This window comes from Diabrotica virgifera, chromosome 6 (genome assembly GCF_917563875.1).
Source record: "Diabrotica virgifera virgifera chromosome 6, PGI_DIABVI_V3a".
NCBI classification, from domain to species: domain Eukaryota; kingdom Metazoa; phylum Arthropoda; class Insecta; order Coleoptera; family Chrysomelidae; genus Diabrotica; species Diabrotica virgifera.
In genome coordinates this window covers 226,063,112-226,079,664 of record NC_065448.1, presented here as the reverse complement: position 1 = coordinate 226,079,664, position 16,553 = coordinate 226,063,112, and the positions used below count along the sequence as shown (strand labels likewise).

The window sequence follows — 16,553 nt, the reverse complement described above, 5'->3', positions numbered from 1 at the left end:
CTTGGTTTTCTCAGGATTCGAAAAAAATCATATTATGATTCAAATGACAGTAAACTCTCGTGACGTAATCTCACCCTTAATGTTCATTGGTTAGTCGATTTAGGCCAAGGTTCATAGATAGGGGTTAGGTTATCTCATAACTATGTGGGCGGAAGCGAGAGGGAGGGGAATGCCTACGTCACTCGTACGACAAAGTCAAGTTTGACAGTTGTATGTGGTTATATTTCCGTATATTTTTGTGGAATTTTCTTTATTTATATTTTTTATTTATATTTTTTATTTATATTTATATTTCCGTATATTTTGTGGAATATCGTTTATTTGTTTAATATTTGTTGAGTTTTTAAGCATATAAGGACTATATTACTATAATTACTTATTTGGGTCCTATACAAAGGCAGTAATGACTTGTGAAGTGTGTTTTCGTAACCGTGTAAGGTTAGTTTAACAATTATAATATTACACATAATAATATGTAGTTTTGTATGTTATAATAATAAAACATTTTTTAGATGAGTGGTGGTAACATTTGTAGCATAGCTATATGTAAAAGCAACTCCAAAATTCCTGAACCAGATGGAAACAAAATAATGTTTTTGGACATTTCCCAAATATGTACCTTAACATTATCAAACAATAATGGATAATAAAATGTTACAAGATAAATAGGCCTCTAAACATAAGAAAATAGGTAGCAAACATTTCCTCGTGTCTGAATATGTTAATATTATGTTACGTCTTTTTTATATTTTAACCTAATAATAAATTATTTATATTATTCGTTCTTTTGTTGTTGCATACCACCAAAAATGATAAGTGCTGCACATTCCACGAAAAACATTATAAGTAAGTACCTACATATTAGTATTTTTGATTTTAAACTTTTACTTCTATTTTTTTTTATTTTTGTGCTAATTAAATTGTTTTCTCCATTTAAAACACACATAATAAGTGTTAAATAAATTCTAGTTTTTTGTTAGCAGACTATTGATTTTTAAGGGAAAAATTGATATAATTACCAATATAAGAACCACTTAATATACCTATACCCAAGAAAATCTCAAAATATATTGCAAAACCTAAGTTTTTGAACCTTTGACTCTTATGACAATTTTAAAATTGTCGTACGGATGACGTATTCCCGCCTTTAAAAAGCCAGCCTTTGATTGGTCTACAGTTATGAGACAACCTACGCCCTAATCTATTAACCTTGGATTTAGGCAACCGTAGTAATGTCTAAGAACCGTGGATAAGAGCCCCCTTTTTTGCAGATTTGGATTCCTTACGTAAAAATAAATAGGTAGGTAACTTTTATTCCAGACATCTTTTCGAATTATGTATAGATGGCGCTATAATCGGAAAAACGATTAATGTAAACTGAAAATTTAATTTGAAAAATGGAAAGTCCCCACCAAAATGGAAAATTTAACTTAACTTTTTTTGGTTTTAGGACCTAATCTTCGCAACCCAATAGGTTCCCATAACGCTCGAGTAACTGCCAATTTATCATCCTTTATTCCGATATTTAAGTCGTTTAGAGCGACACCTATCAACCGGGGATAAATTTATATTCGCATTTATATTACCAGATAGAATTCTATCTATGCTATGCCGGTATAATAGCGACTGAAGCCGTTGTATGGCGCTGTATCATCGGTGATTCATACGGGAGCCAGAGCTAACGCCAACGGGCTAACGCCCAAAACTACCCGGTACCCGACTACCCGCCAAAACACAAAACACTGTGAATGAAACACTTGTTGACTTGTTTCGACTTGTTTTTGTTTTGTTGACCATCGAACCGGTTACTCGGTTACTGTTTACTGTTAATCAAGAAAGAAGCAAGATCAAAGAATACACTAATCAAGATTGTTTAAGATGAGTGGAAGAAAGAATACGCTAATAAAGCATGGAACCGACACAGTTGAATATTTAGATTACATTCCTGTAGTTAGTAAGCGTGGAAATGTAGTTTCTAGTAATCCAGAGAAGTTTATCAAGGTAAATATTCCCAAAAAGTCGTGCAGACAATGGTATTTGGGAGAAATATTAATGGGATCTATTAATAGCACATTCCCTGGCCGTTTAAAACCAGTAAAAGTATCTTTCAAGTTCAAAGATGATAGTCCTGAGGAAGAGGGTCTGTTCGACAAGATTAAAGTATTATTTGATTCTGATCCTGTAATTGTTACAAATTACACCAATAATGCAAGCTTTATTAAAGGTACGTTACATAAAAACTTTATTATAGTTCAATCTTCTATTCTATTACTTACTGGACGTATACAAAATCACAATAAAGATGCACTAGAAATAAACAAACCAAGACACGTTTAGTGTTACGAGGAGCACTCCCAAATCATGATTTACAATGTATACACTTTGTAAATCATGATTTGGTATATACCTACATTGTAAACCATGATTTGGGATTGGGAGTGTTCCTCCTAACATTCAACATGTCTTGGTTTGTTTATTTCTAGTGCATCAATATTGTGATTTTAGTGTACAGATTTCAGTTGCTAAAAGTTTTGCATGCTAGATATTTTTTTCTTTCCTCCTTACTGAGCCTCTTCTAACCCATTGTAGTCCAACGGCATGCCAATGAGTTGCAATACAAGTTGTTGGCATGTTATAATACATTGGCTGGCCCACTGACCTGACAACTTACTCACTTACTAATTCCTCTTCACTCCGTGAGGAACATAAAACGGCAACTGTCTGCCTCCATTTGGTCCTATCTTTTGCACTGATCTTTATTTCTGCCCAGGTTTTTCCAATAGCGTTATTTTTTTTTCAACACGTTTTTGCACGTTTCTACGGGTCTACCTGGTCTTCTCTTTCCATATGGTGTGTATTCTATGGCTTGCCTCGCTATGTCTGTGTCAGGTCTCCTTAGTGTTTGCCCCATCTAACTCCATTTCCTTTTGGATATTGGAACTTCTGACAACATTATGTAAAATAGCTCTATCTTTTTTTTTCTATTAAAGTATTTGTGTTTAGTAGAAGTGAACAACATGTGTTAAACAAATTACAGTTGAATTTAAAATTGAATGATGTGTTAGTGTAAACTTTCATTTCAGGTCATTTACAACAGGATATGTAGGGCACTGTATATCATGCCAATGACCACAAAGGGTTAAGTGTCATCTCCCAAGCGGAGGCTGGATATCATCATCACTAGGCCTATTCGCGCTGCAGTCCCGAACTTACAGAGGGAGAACGCCTGCGCATTACAAAATTTAACGTTTAATAAGTTTGAATTTTTTCCTCTGAAAACTTAATGTGCAGGTGATCTCCCTCTGGGTAAGTTCAGACTACATTCGGGGCATTCAGCACGAATAGATCTACTGTCTTTACTCCATCTAGCACTGCTCTAAAGAGTTCTATTGAATAAACCAGTCACTTTTCCAGTCAAAAATTTTTCAGCCACTCTCGTTTTTCCTATACTCATCCTTCGTCCTCTTATTTTTCCTCCTCATATCACTGTTCCCCCATAACGTGTCCTAGGTATTCTATTTTAATTGTGTTATTACTTTTGTTATTTGTTATTATTTATTTATTGTATTTGTTATTATTTTTTATTTATTGTATTTATTATTTCGTATGCCTTGCCCTTTGCTCGCGTTACTTCCATGTTCACTTTTTTCCCGTGTGCATGATATTTTAGGCATCCTTCTGTAAAACCACATTTCAAATGATTGTAGCTTATTTATGTGTTCTTGCTTCAGTGTCCAGCTTTTAAGTCCATATTTTAGTATTGGGAACTTAACATCTCTAAGCTCTTTCTTTCAGTTTTAATCCAAGATCTTTATTGCAGAGAATTGATTTTATCCTGGTCCTTATTTCTGTTGTTTGATCATTATGTTCTGAAATACAGGTGGCCAGGTTTGCATGTACAGTGGAACCTCAACATACGAGTGTTCTGTAACCTTGCTCGTATGTCAAATTGTTTGTATGTCAAAGCAATTTTCCCCATTGAAATTAATTGAAATGTCATTAATCCGTTCCAGTCCCAAAAAACCACCTTAGTTGTTTTTGTTAAGTGTTTTTAAATAAGAAAAATGTGAAGCGCTTAGTTTTTGTCAGTGGTCTTCGCTTTTTTCGTCACACTTTGCTCATTTTCATCTGCAGCTCGTTTAAAAAACTGTCCAAAGAGGTTTGTTTCTTCCTCCCTTTTATAAATCGCTCATGCCTTCTCACATATGATGCTTTGTGTTAAGGTTCCTCCTTGAAGCTGCTTCCTTCACCCACACCATCAGTAGTTTCTCCATCTTTTCATGGAGAGAGGTCCGGAGCTTGGAAATTATTGTATCACCCTTAGCTGGCATTATACCCTTTATCACCTCCTTCAAGTTAGAAGTCGGTAGTCAAAAAGAGGCATCAATTTTAATAAAAAGCGGTTCCTCGTATCTCAAATTTTGCTCTCATCTCAATCTCAAAGCAAAACATCGCTCGCTCGGCGGCTCGTATCTCAAAACACTCGTATATTAGGGCGCTCGTATATCGAGGTACCACTGTATATTTGTTTTCTTTGTTATTATCATATACAGTCAAACCCGCTGATTGGAATAGCCATCCTGCCGAGCAAAAGTATTCCTATAACCGGAATATTCTAATAACCGATCATTGATGGCTAATAGAAACGTTTCGGGACCTCAAATACTCATTCCTTAAACCGGAATATTCCTATAACCAGTATTCTAATAAATACGGGTGCAACTGTACAGGGTTATTCACTATATTTTGACCTCCTGTAAACTGCTTTATTTACAGAATTAAAAAAAAATAGTAAATACAAAAGTTATTCGATTTTTAAAATATGATCTTTTGACATATATAACATATTAGTGACGTCATCCATCTTGGCTTGATGACGTAATCGACTTTTTTTTTAAATTAGAATAGGGGTCGTGTGCTAGCTTATTTGAAAGGTAATTCAATTCTCTATTCAGTAATATAAACATTAAGATAATTATTTATACAGGGGGTCCAAATTTTTTTTTAATTAGATTAATTAAGTCACAAAAAACTAATTGTCAACAACAGACACAAAACATCTGCTCCTAAAAATTCTTTGAATTTCATAGTTTAAAGTGAGTCTTTTATTTTGAAAATAATTAGACCAGGGCGCATCTGTAAAAATATTAGTTTATTTGGACGTTGAGAGGTGACTCAAATTTTTTTGCAGAAATTGCTTCAAAATAAATCAAATAATAATATTTGAGTTATCCTCCCTCTCAAAAAGGTCCGGAACATTGTTTAAATAATCAAAATGTCAAAAAATTAAGGAAAAATTCGATTTTTTTCTTGGTTTTTTGATTATAACTTTAAAAGTATTCATTTCCGAGAAAAGTTGTACTGACATAAAAGTTGCGTAATTAAATTTCCTATAATACAGAATTGGTTAAAAATTTAAAAAATAGTCACCCTTGTTGCAAAATAGCAAAATTGTGAAAAAAACATACAAAAACAAGTATTCGCATTTTACGTTTTTCAACCATTTATGCTACACTTAGGACCTTCATATTTCACCCTGAAAAACTTTATGATACAGTAAAACAATACTGTAAATTTCATTAAGATCGGTGCAATAGATTTTGCAAAATAAATTTTGCAATCCAGCTTTCGTAAAAAAAATTCATTTTTTCAAAATGTTACAGGACTGAAAATAAAGCAGATAGCAAGTTGAAAATTTTTTTGCTTATAGAAGTGTACTGTACCTTTCATTTGCAATTTTGCAAAATTAAAATAGATTAACACCACGGCGTCAGGAATTTTTTTAAATAAACATTAATTATTGGTGCTACGCGCAGGACAGCGGATAGTTTGCTCTGATTGGGCATTCCAATGACCTTTGATAATGATTGATACATTTTAATTTTTATTACATTTCGATATAAATAAATAAATTTGTTTATTGCAAAATAAAAACACATACTCTATCCTTTGAAATAACACTTATATTAGCAAAAACTTTCTTTGTTCATATATTTTAACTTAAATAATAAAAGTTTATTATTTTTAAACATATGCAATTGTTTAAACAATATTTCACAAACAATAATAAAATTAGTTTGATTTTTGTGGAATTAAAATATTAAAATACAACAAAATATAGAGTAAGAAAATAATATATTAAAAAAAGATTGAAAGAAATTTTGGTGGAAATCAACTTGTGTGAATCGAACACCGCTGTCCTGAGCGTAGCACCAAAAATTATTGTTTATTTCAAAAATTTTCTGACGCCGTGGTAATTAATCGATTTTATATTTAAAAATTGCAAATGAAAGGTACAGTACACTTCTATAAGCAAAAAAAATTTCAACTTGCTATCTGCTTTATTTTCAGTCCTGTAACATTTTGAAGAAATGAATTTTTTTTGCGAAAGCTGGATTGCAAAATTTATTTTGCAAAATCTTTTAAACCGATCTTAATGAAATTTACAGTATTATTTTACTGTATCATAAAGTTTTTCAGGGTGAAATATGAAGGTCCTAAGTGCAGCATAAATGGTTGAAAAACGTAAAATTCCAATACTTGTTTTTGTATGGTTTTTTCGCAATTATTGCTATTTTGCAACTAGGGTGACTATTTTTTAAATTTTTAACCAATTTTATATTGTGGGAAATTTAATTACGCAACTTTTATGTCAGTACAACTTTTCTCGGAAATGAATACTTTTAAAGTTATAATCAAAAAACGAAGAAAAAAAACGAATTTTTCATTTAATTTTTGACATTTTGATGATTTAAACAATGTTCCGGACCTTTTTGAGAGGGAGGATAACTCAAATATTATTATTTGATTGATTTTCAAGCAATTTCTGCAAAAAAATTTGAGTCACCTCTCAACGTCCATCTCAAAACAGATGCGCCCTGGACTAAATATCATTTTGTGGACAAAGTTGTGAGTTATACAGTGGCTGTATCCGTTTTTGTCCTATTTTTGAGGTATTTGTGTAATTTGCAATATACTGCTAAAAATAAAATACTAAAAATTTTAATTCTACAAAAAACTAGTTCTGATAAGGTAATTTGAAGATAGGTTATTAGGTAGTAGATAGGTTATAAGGTAATTAGGAAGCCAGTTAATGAGTTTGGCTTGTATATGGATTTAATTTAAGCAAGCAGAACCTTTACTCATTATAGGCCAGGTGTTAATTTGATTTTGCTTCATTAGTGAACTTAATATCTCCAATTCAACTTTAAAATGCCATCGAAATGTTCCAGTTGTAATGATGATCTTCTTGACAAGTTTGTCGCATGTGATAGCTGCCATGTTACTGTGCACCAGTCTGAACACTGTACTGGTTTATGCGCCTCTGAACTACGCGCTGTTGTTATTCAAAAAAGAACCTTAATGTATTTTTGTGCTGATTGTCGTTTATCTTTTAAAAGTATACCCAAACTTATTAGGGAAATTGACAATTTTAAAAATGAACTTAGTGCTTTGAAACAGGACATGTTAAAACTTAAGGCTGAAAAAGGTGCTAATTCATTTTCTGTTGATGATGTGGTAAACGAGCTTCATGAACGGGAAAAAAGATCTAAAAACATCCTCATTTTTAATCTTCCTGAATTAAGTAACACTTCTGAAGATGCTTCTCAAGTAAAATCTATTTTATCAAAGGCCCATGCCTCCATCAACACAAATGAAGTCAAAATCTTACGCTTTGGAAATGTGAACAAGAATGGACATCGTCCCATTAAAGTAATTTTTTCTTCAGCAAGTGATGCTCTTCATGTTATTAAAAACAAACAAACAGTTAGTCGTGAAAAAAAGATATATTTTATTTTAGATCAAACCCCTAACCAAAGAAAGCTTTTAGATAGTCTTAGGTCCGAGCTTTCAGAGAGACAAAATGCTGGAGAGGTTAATCTCACGATTAAGTATTTCAATAACATACCTAAAATCATTCAAAAAAACCTTTAAACTCTACTGACTTGGGCAAGTTTACAGTCTATTACCAAAATGTCCGGGGTCTCAGAACAAAACTTACTGAATTAAGCCTCAATGTTTTTAATTGTACCTATGATATTATCATTCTAACAGAAACTTGGCTCAATAGTGACATTGCTGATGCTGAAATTGGTCTTGTCAATTACAATATCTATAGACAGGATCGTACACCTGCCTCTAGTTCATCTCTTAGAGGGGGTGGAGTATTAATAGCTATTTTAAAGAAATATTCATCATTACGAATCCAATCTGATCCTTCTATTGAACAGCTGTTTGTACGGTTCCACGGCAAACTTATTCTGGGAGCTCTATACATTCCACCTAAATCTCCAGCCTACACCTATCAAGTTCATGCTGACCAACTGATGCTTCTAAGTGAACAGTTTTCATCCCTGAAATTTCACTTATTTGGTGAATCTCCCCTCAGCTAGGTGGAGAGTTGAAGATTACTGCTCTTCTGCAACCTCACAAACTTCATCACCTCTAGCTGTAGTTGATGCCATTGAGGTTGTTTCAAATATGTGTGCTTATCATAATCTTTTTCAATGTAATTTTATATTTAATAGCAGGGGTGTTATTCTGGATCTTATCCTGGCCCCAGAAGAGCTTGTCATTTCTGAAGCTGACGATGCTCTGGTTTCACCTGACTCATCATCCTCCTCTGTTAACATCATTGCAGCTTAATGTTTTTGATAGGTCAATTTCTGGTAACGAATATTATTATGATTTCCGTAATGTAAACTTTCCAGCAATTCACCAATGTCTAGAATATATAGAATGGGATAACCTGTTTCGTGGTAGAGATCTTTCCGACATGATCGCTATGTTTTATGACATTATTTACTCTCTCATTGAACATTTCACTCCAGTTAAATATTTTAGTACTAAGAAATTTCCTTGTTGGTATTCTTCTGAGCTTAAGCAATTGTTAAAGGAAAAAATAAAAGCTCATAAAATTTATAAAACCTTAAAGACTCCTGAAAGCTATGCTGATTTTTGTCATCTGAGAACAAATTGTAAAAATCTATCTAAATGCTGTTATGACAATTACATACGTTTCACCGAATTTTCTATACAAAATAACGCAAGGCATTTTTGGAAATTTGTAGGTAGCAAGCGTGAAAACAATTGTATACCTGACTCAATGACCCTGAATGACTCTGTAGCTTCATGTGGCAATGATATTGCCAACTTATTTGCAGATCACTTTTCATCAGTTTATAGTTATATTACTTTAAATTGCAATGTTGACCATATTCAGTCTCAACTCAATATCTCATCATATCGTATCCAGATTTCCAAAATTTACGAAAAGCTTTCATCATTAAGTGTCAACAAGGTTCCTGGGCCTGATGGTATACCACCTAATTTTCTTAAGGAATTCAGTTTTGTACTATCGCGACCTTTGTTTCATATATTTAATAAATCTTTGGATGTAGGTCAGTTTCCAGACTTTTGGAAACTTTCTTATGTCACACCAATATATAAATCTGGTAATAAATCTAATATTAGTAATTACCGCCCTATATCTATTCTTAGTTTTATACCAAAGGTTTTTGAGAGTATTATAACTGATTTCCTCACCTTCGATAGCTCCGGGATCCTAAACTCTCAGCAATTTGGTTTTACTACAGGTAAGTCTGCTGAACTGAGTTTGTTGACCTATGTTGATTTTCTGTCTGAAGCCTTGGAGGAGGGACTTCAAGTTGATTCAATTTATACTGACTTTTCCAAGGTCTTTGACATAGCAAATCATGAACTCCTGATTCAAAAGCTTAGCTCCTATGGTATAAGTGGACCTTTGTTGCAGTGGTTACAGAGTTATTTAACCGAAAGATTTCAACAAGTTCGAGTAAACCACTTTTACTCACAAACCTTTCCAGTTAAGTCAGGTGTACCACAGGGGTCCCATTTGGGTCCATTACTCTTTAATATATTTATTAATGATATTACCAACTGTTTTCACGATTGTAACGCCTTGCTATTTGCTGATGACTTGAAGTGCTTTAAAGTTATAAAAAATCATTATGATGCTGCCATATTGCAATCAGAACTGAATAACCTCTCTACATGGTGTTCACTTAACGGTATGAACCTTAATTCAATCAAATGTCATGTAATTAACTTTAACCGTACTCACCACCCAATATTATCAAACTATTACATTGATGGCCAATTGCTCAACACTGTTAATAAAATCAAGGACTTGGGGATTACACTGGAAAACTCTCTTTGTTTCAATACTCACATCATCAATGTCATTCAAACATCTATGAAAATGCTGGGTTTTGTAAAAAGAACAACTCGTGATTTTACAAACATATCCAGTATTAGAGTTCTTTACTTCTCTTTGGTCAGGTCTCACCTCGAGTATTGTTCTTCAGTGTGGTCCCCACACTACTTGGTCTACATTAGGAAACTTGAACAAGTCCAAAATAGTTTCTTCCGTTACATTGCTTTTAAGCTTCATACCTATCAAGATTACGCTGTATGGCAGCATCAACTGCAGGTCCCTTCTCTTGCAAGCAGGAGAAAACAAAGGGACCTTTTGCTATTATTCAAGATCTTAAATGGTATATGCAGTTGTTCTCAACTACTTAATAAGATCGCACTGTTTGTACCACCTCGAACCACTAGACAAGTGCGAACATTTTATGTACCATTCCACAGGTTTAATTATTCACTTTTTTCGTTCGTACCCAGAGTCTTGAATTTAGCAAACTCCCTTTACAATTTACAACTGTTCGACAACTCCATCAGTCGTTTTAAAAGAAATTTACATGGGATCAATATTTGAGTGAAGCGTCTGTAATTTGTTAACTTGGTTTTATGATATTATTTCATAGTACATATTTACTTCTAATATTATATTTATATTTCTGTATGTCTGTTTTTTATATTATATTATGTTATTGTTTTTTTCTGTACACTATGTATTTTTGTAGAATTGGGCTTGCCCGTAAAATAAATAAATAAATAAATTAATTGACACAAAAAGAAGAATGTATGTAATTTATTTAATTTAAAATACATTTTACTGCTGTTAGAAAACAGAAATAAAAGTTTATTGCACAAATAAACATTGATTTTTGCTTAAATTCAATGTTCAAACTTCCAAGAGGCAGATGGGAGGCAGCTTGAACATTGAATTTAAGTGAAAAGTAATGTTTATTTGTTCAATAAATATTTATGTATTTCTGTTTTCTGACAGGAGTATAATGTATTTTGAATTAAATAAATTACATACATTCTTCTTTTTGTGTCAATTAAGTAATTTAATTTAAAAAATTATTTTTGGACACCCTGTATAATTAATCATGTTAATGTTTATATTACTGAATAGGAAATTGAATAACCTTTCAAATGAGCTAGAACTCGACCCCTATTCCCATTTAAAAAAATAGTTGATTACGTCATCACGTCCAGATGGATGATGTCACTAGTATGACGTACATATATGTCAAAAAATCATAATTTAAAAATCGAATAACTTTTGTATTTTACATTTTTTCTAATTCTGTAAATAAAGCAGTTTACAGGGGGGTCAAAATATAGTGAATAACCCTGTACATACTTAAATAGTCTTTTTTATATGTGTATATTTTAGTCGATATTTTTCACAGAAACTGCTTGTCTTGTTTGGTAGTAAGAGTTGTTTAGAGGAGGTTGCCATAATCTGCATAGGTATCTTATGTTGTTAATAATTCTTCCGTTAATTATTAATTATTATAGGCCTTGGGCCCGCATATACAATAATTATTTATGACCACACCGTTGAAACTTTTTGTACTTGTTATTTGGGTGGAGTCGGACAAATTTTGAGCTTGGCGCATTATGGTAGTGGGGCGTTTGTCTGTCAAGCGGTGACGAAGTTGTCAATTTTATGCAAGAAAAAAATTTATTACCACATTGGTCATTCTATTTTAATCAATGGATTTTATCATATAAACAACGAAAACAATTTTGTCGGACAAAAATATTGGGGCATATGACGCGTCGGACACGCTAAATATGTCAAATTTATGAAAATAATAAATTTATTACCACATGGATAATTTTAACGGTATCTACCATAAAGCATTTTTACAATAATGTGGTAACCTTGTCGGACAATTTTCACGGGGCATATGCGCAGTCGGACGCGCCGAAGATGTCAATTTCCTGAAATTTTTTTATTTACAACCATTTTTCCGACAACATTAGTAGGTTATAAGTAATTATATTCTTAATCAAAAAATCAAAGTGTCGGACAAAAATATTGGGGCAACTCGACAGTCGGACAAAAAATTTAATTTTTATTAGTAAACTATACTTTCCAATTATGCTGGGTTCGTGCATCCCTTATTTTACAACCATTTTTCCGACAAAAGTAGTAGGTTACAAGTAATTATATTCTTAAACAAAAAATGTAATTGTCTGACAAAAATGTTGGGGCAAACGAACAGAAAACTTAATTCTTTTAGGCTATCGACGAGGAGGTATTATCAAAAAAAAATTTTAAAACAGAGTTTCTCGGTTACTTTTGAATCGATTTAGCTGAAAATTGGTACACACACTAATTAAAGCATTTAAAAGGGTATGACGTAGGTCGTAACCCAAAATTTTCTTAAAAAATTTTCCGACAAGAGGGAAAATTTTAGAAAAATTGTGATCTGATAATGTGTGTATATACTCCTTGAACAACGACAAACATCGTTCTGTATTTTTTTCTCGAATTAAAAAAAAAATTTTCAGCACATGTATCAGGTTATAAGTAGTTATATTCCAAATCAAAAAATCTAAGTGCCCGACATAAATAGTGGGGCACATCCAAAGTCGGACAAAAAATTTAATTTTTATTAATAAACTATACTTTTAAACTATTCTGGGTTCGTGCATCCCTTATCTTTACAACCATTTTTCCGACAAAAGTAGTAGGATACAAGTAATTATACTCTTAAACAAAAAATGTAATTGTCTGACAAAAATGTTGGGGCAAACGAACAGAAAACTTAATTCTTTTAGGCTATGGACGAGGAGGTATTATCCAAAAATATTTTAAAACAGTTTTTCTCGGTTATTTTTGAATCGATTTAGCTGAAAATTGGTACACACACTAAGTAAAACATTTAAAAGGGTATGACGTAGAGCTGTACCCAAAGTTTTCCCAAAAAAATTTCGGACAAGAGGGAAAATTTTAGAAAAATTGTGATTTGATATTTGCGTACATACTCCTTGAACAACGACAAACATCGCTCTGTAGTTTTTTTTCTCGAAATAAAAAAAAATTTCCGACACAAGTATCAGGTTATAAGTAGTAATATTCCAAATCAAAAAATCTAAGTGTCCGACAAAAATATTGGGGCAAATCCAAAGTCGGACAAAAAATTTAATTTTTATTGATAAACTATACTTTTAAATTATGCTGGGTTCGTGTACCCCTTATCTTTACAACCATTTTTCCGACAAAGGTAGTAAGTTACAAGTAATTAGATTCTTAAACAAAAAATGTAATTGTTTGACAAAAATCTTGGGGCAAACGAACAGAAAACTTAATTTTTTAGGCTATCGACGAGAAAGTAATATCAAAAAATTTTAAAAGAGTTTTCTCGGTTATTTTTGAATCGATTTAGCTCAAAATTGGTACACACACTAAGTAAAACATTTAAAAGGGTATGACGTAGAGATGTACCCAAAATTTTCTTAAAAAATTTTCTGACAAGAGGGAAAATTTTAGAAAAATTGTGATCTGATATTTGCTTATATACTCCTTGAACAACGACAAACATCGTTCTGTAGTTTTTTTTTCCAATGAAAAAAAATTTCCGACACAAGTATCAGGTTATAAGTAGTTATATTCTAAATCAAAAAATCTAAGTGTCCGACAAAAATATTGGGTCAAATCCAAAGTCGGACAAAAAATTTAATTTTTATTAATAAACTGTCCTTTAAAAAATACTGGGTTCGTGCAACCCTTACCTTTAAAACCATTTTTCCGACAACATTAGTAGGTTATAAGTAATTATATTCTTAATCAAAAAATCAAAGTGTCGGACAAAAATATTGGGGCAACTCGACGGTCGGACAAAAAATGTAATTTTTATTAGTAAACTATACTTTCAAATTATGCTGGGTTCGTGCATCCCTTATCTTTACAACCATTTTTCCGACAAAAGTAGTAGGTTACAAGTAATTATATTCTTAAACAAAAAATGTAATTGTCTGACAAAAATGTTGGGGCAAACGAACAGAAAACTTAATTCTTTTAGGCTATCGACGGGGAGGTATTATCAAAAAAAAATTTTAAAACAGTGTTTCTCGGTTACTTTTGAATCGATTTAGCTGAAAATTGGTACACACACTAAGTAAAGCATTTAAAAGGGTATGACGTGGGTCGGAACCCAAAATTTTCTAAAAAAAAATTTCCAACAAGAGGGAAAATTTTAAAAAAATTGTGATCTGATAATTTGTGTACATACTCCTTGAACAACGACAAACATCGTTCTGTATTTTTTTCTCGTATTAAAAAAAAAATTTCAGCACATGTATCAGGTTATAAGTAGTTATATTCCAAATCAAAAAATCTAAGTGCCCGACATAAATAGTGGGGCACATCCAAAGTCGGACAAAAAATTTAATTTTTATTAATAAACTATACTTTTAAATTATTCTGGGTTCGTGCATCCCTTATCTTTACAACCATTTTTCCATAAAAGTAGTAGGATACAAGTAATTATACTCTTAAACAAAAAATGTAGTTGTCTGACAAAAATGTTGGGGCAAACGAACAGGAAACTTAATTCTTTTGGGCTATGGACGAGGAGGTATTATCCAAAAATATTTTAAAACAGTTTTTCTCGGTTATTTTTGAATCCATTTAGCTGAAAATTGGTACACACACTAAGTAAAACATTTAAAAGGGTATGACGTAGAGCTGTACCCAAAATTTTCCCAAAACAATTCCGGACAAGACGGAAAATTTTAGAAAAATTGTGATCTGATATTTGCGTACATACTCCTTGAACAACGACAAACATCGTTCTGTAGTTTTTTTCTCGAAATAAAAAAAAAATTTCCGACACAAGTATCAGGTTATAAGTAGTTATATTCCAAATCAAAAAATCTAAGTGTCCGACAAAAATATTGGGGCAAATCCAAAGTCGGACAAAAAATTTAATTTTTATTAATAAACTGTCTTTTAAAAAATACTGGGTTCGTGCAACCCTTACCTTTAAAACCATTTTTCCGACAACATTAGTAGGTTATAAGTAATTATATTCTTAATCAAAAAATCAAAGTGTCGGACAAAAATATTGGGGCAACTCGACAGTCGGACAAAAAATTTAATTTTTATTAGTAAATTATACTTTCAAATTATGCTGGGTTCGTGCATCCCTTATCTTTACAACCATTTTTCCGACAAAAGTAGTAGGTTACAAGTAATTATATTCTTAAACAAAAAATGTAATTGTCTGACAAAAATGTTTGGGCAAACGAACAGAAAACTTAATTCTTTTAGGCTATCGACGAGGAGGTATTATCAAAAAAAAAATTTAAAACAGTGTTTCTCGGTTACTTTTCAATCGATTTAGCTGAAAAGTGGTACACACACTAAGTAAAGCATTTAAAAGGGTATGACGTAGATCGGAACCCAAAATTTTCTTAAAAAATTTTCCGACAAGAGGGAAAATTTTAGAAAAATTGTGATCTGATAATTTGTGTACATACTCCTTGAACAACGACAAACATTGTTCTGTATTTTTTTCTCGAACTGAAAAAAAATTTCAGCCCATGTATCAGGTTATAAGTAGTTATATTCCAAATCAAAAAATCTAAGTGCCCGACATAAATAGTGGGGCACATCCAAAGTCGGACAAAAAATTTAATTTTTATTAATAAACTATACTGTTAAACTATTCTGGGTTCGTGCATCCCTTATCTTTACAACCATTTTTCCGACAATAGTAGTAGGATACAAGTAATTATACTCTTAAACAAAAAATGTAATTGTCTGACAAAAATGTTGGGGCAAACGAACAGGAAACTTAATTCTTTTAGGCTATGGACGAGGAGGTATTATCCAAAAATATTTTAAAACAGTTTTTCTCGGTTATTTTTGAATCGACTTAGCTGAAAATTGGTACACACACTAAGTAAAACATTTAAAAGGGTATGGCGTAGAGCTGTACCCAAAATTTTCCCAAAAAAATTTCGGACAAGAGTTAAAATTTTAGAAAAATTGTGATCTGATATTTGCGTACATACTCCTTGAACAACGACAAACATGGTTCTGTAGTTTTTTTTCTCGAAATAAAAAAAAATTTCCGATATAAGTATCAAGTTATAAGTAGTTATATTCCAAATCAAAAATCTAAGTGTCCGACAAAAATATTGGGGCAAATCCAAAGTCGGACAAAAAATTTAATTTTTATTAATAAACTGTCTTTTAAAAAATACTGGGTTCGTGCAACCCTTACCTTTAAAACCATTTTTCCGACAACATTAGTAGGTTATAAGTAATTATATTCTTAATCAAAAAATCAAAGTGTCGGACAAAAATATTGGGGCAACTCGACAGTCGGACAAAAAATTTAATTTTTATTGATAAACTA

The 16,553-nt window shown here is 32.0% G+C and overlaps 2 protein-coding genes across 4 annotated transcripts in view; one reads left to right on the top strand and one right to left on the bottom strand.

The window, feature by feature from the left end:
* Positions 1 to 16,553, bottom strand: part of LOC114342438 (uncharacterized) — a 211,228-nt gene that overhangs the window by 13,467 nt on the left and 181,208 nt on the right. The window lies entirely within an intron of this gene.
* LOC114342439 (E3 ubiquitin-protein ligase SHPRH-like) overlaps positions 1,680 to 16,553 on the top strand; it is a 160,832-nt gene continuing 145,958 nt past the window's right edge. For all 3 annotated transcript variants that reach the window (XM_050653774.1, XM_050653773.1, XM_050653772.1), the window contains exon 1: positions 1,680 to 2,224. In XM_050653774.1, the coding sequence (XP_050509731.1) occupies positions 1,879 to 2,224 (346 nt within the window). In that variant the 5' untranslated portion in view covers positions 1,680 to 1,878. The remainder of the gene's footprint in view (positions 2,225 to 16,553) is intronic.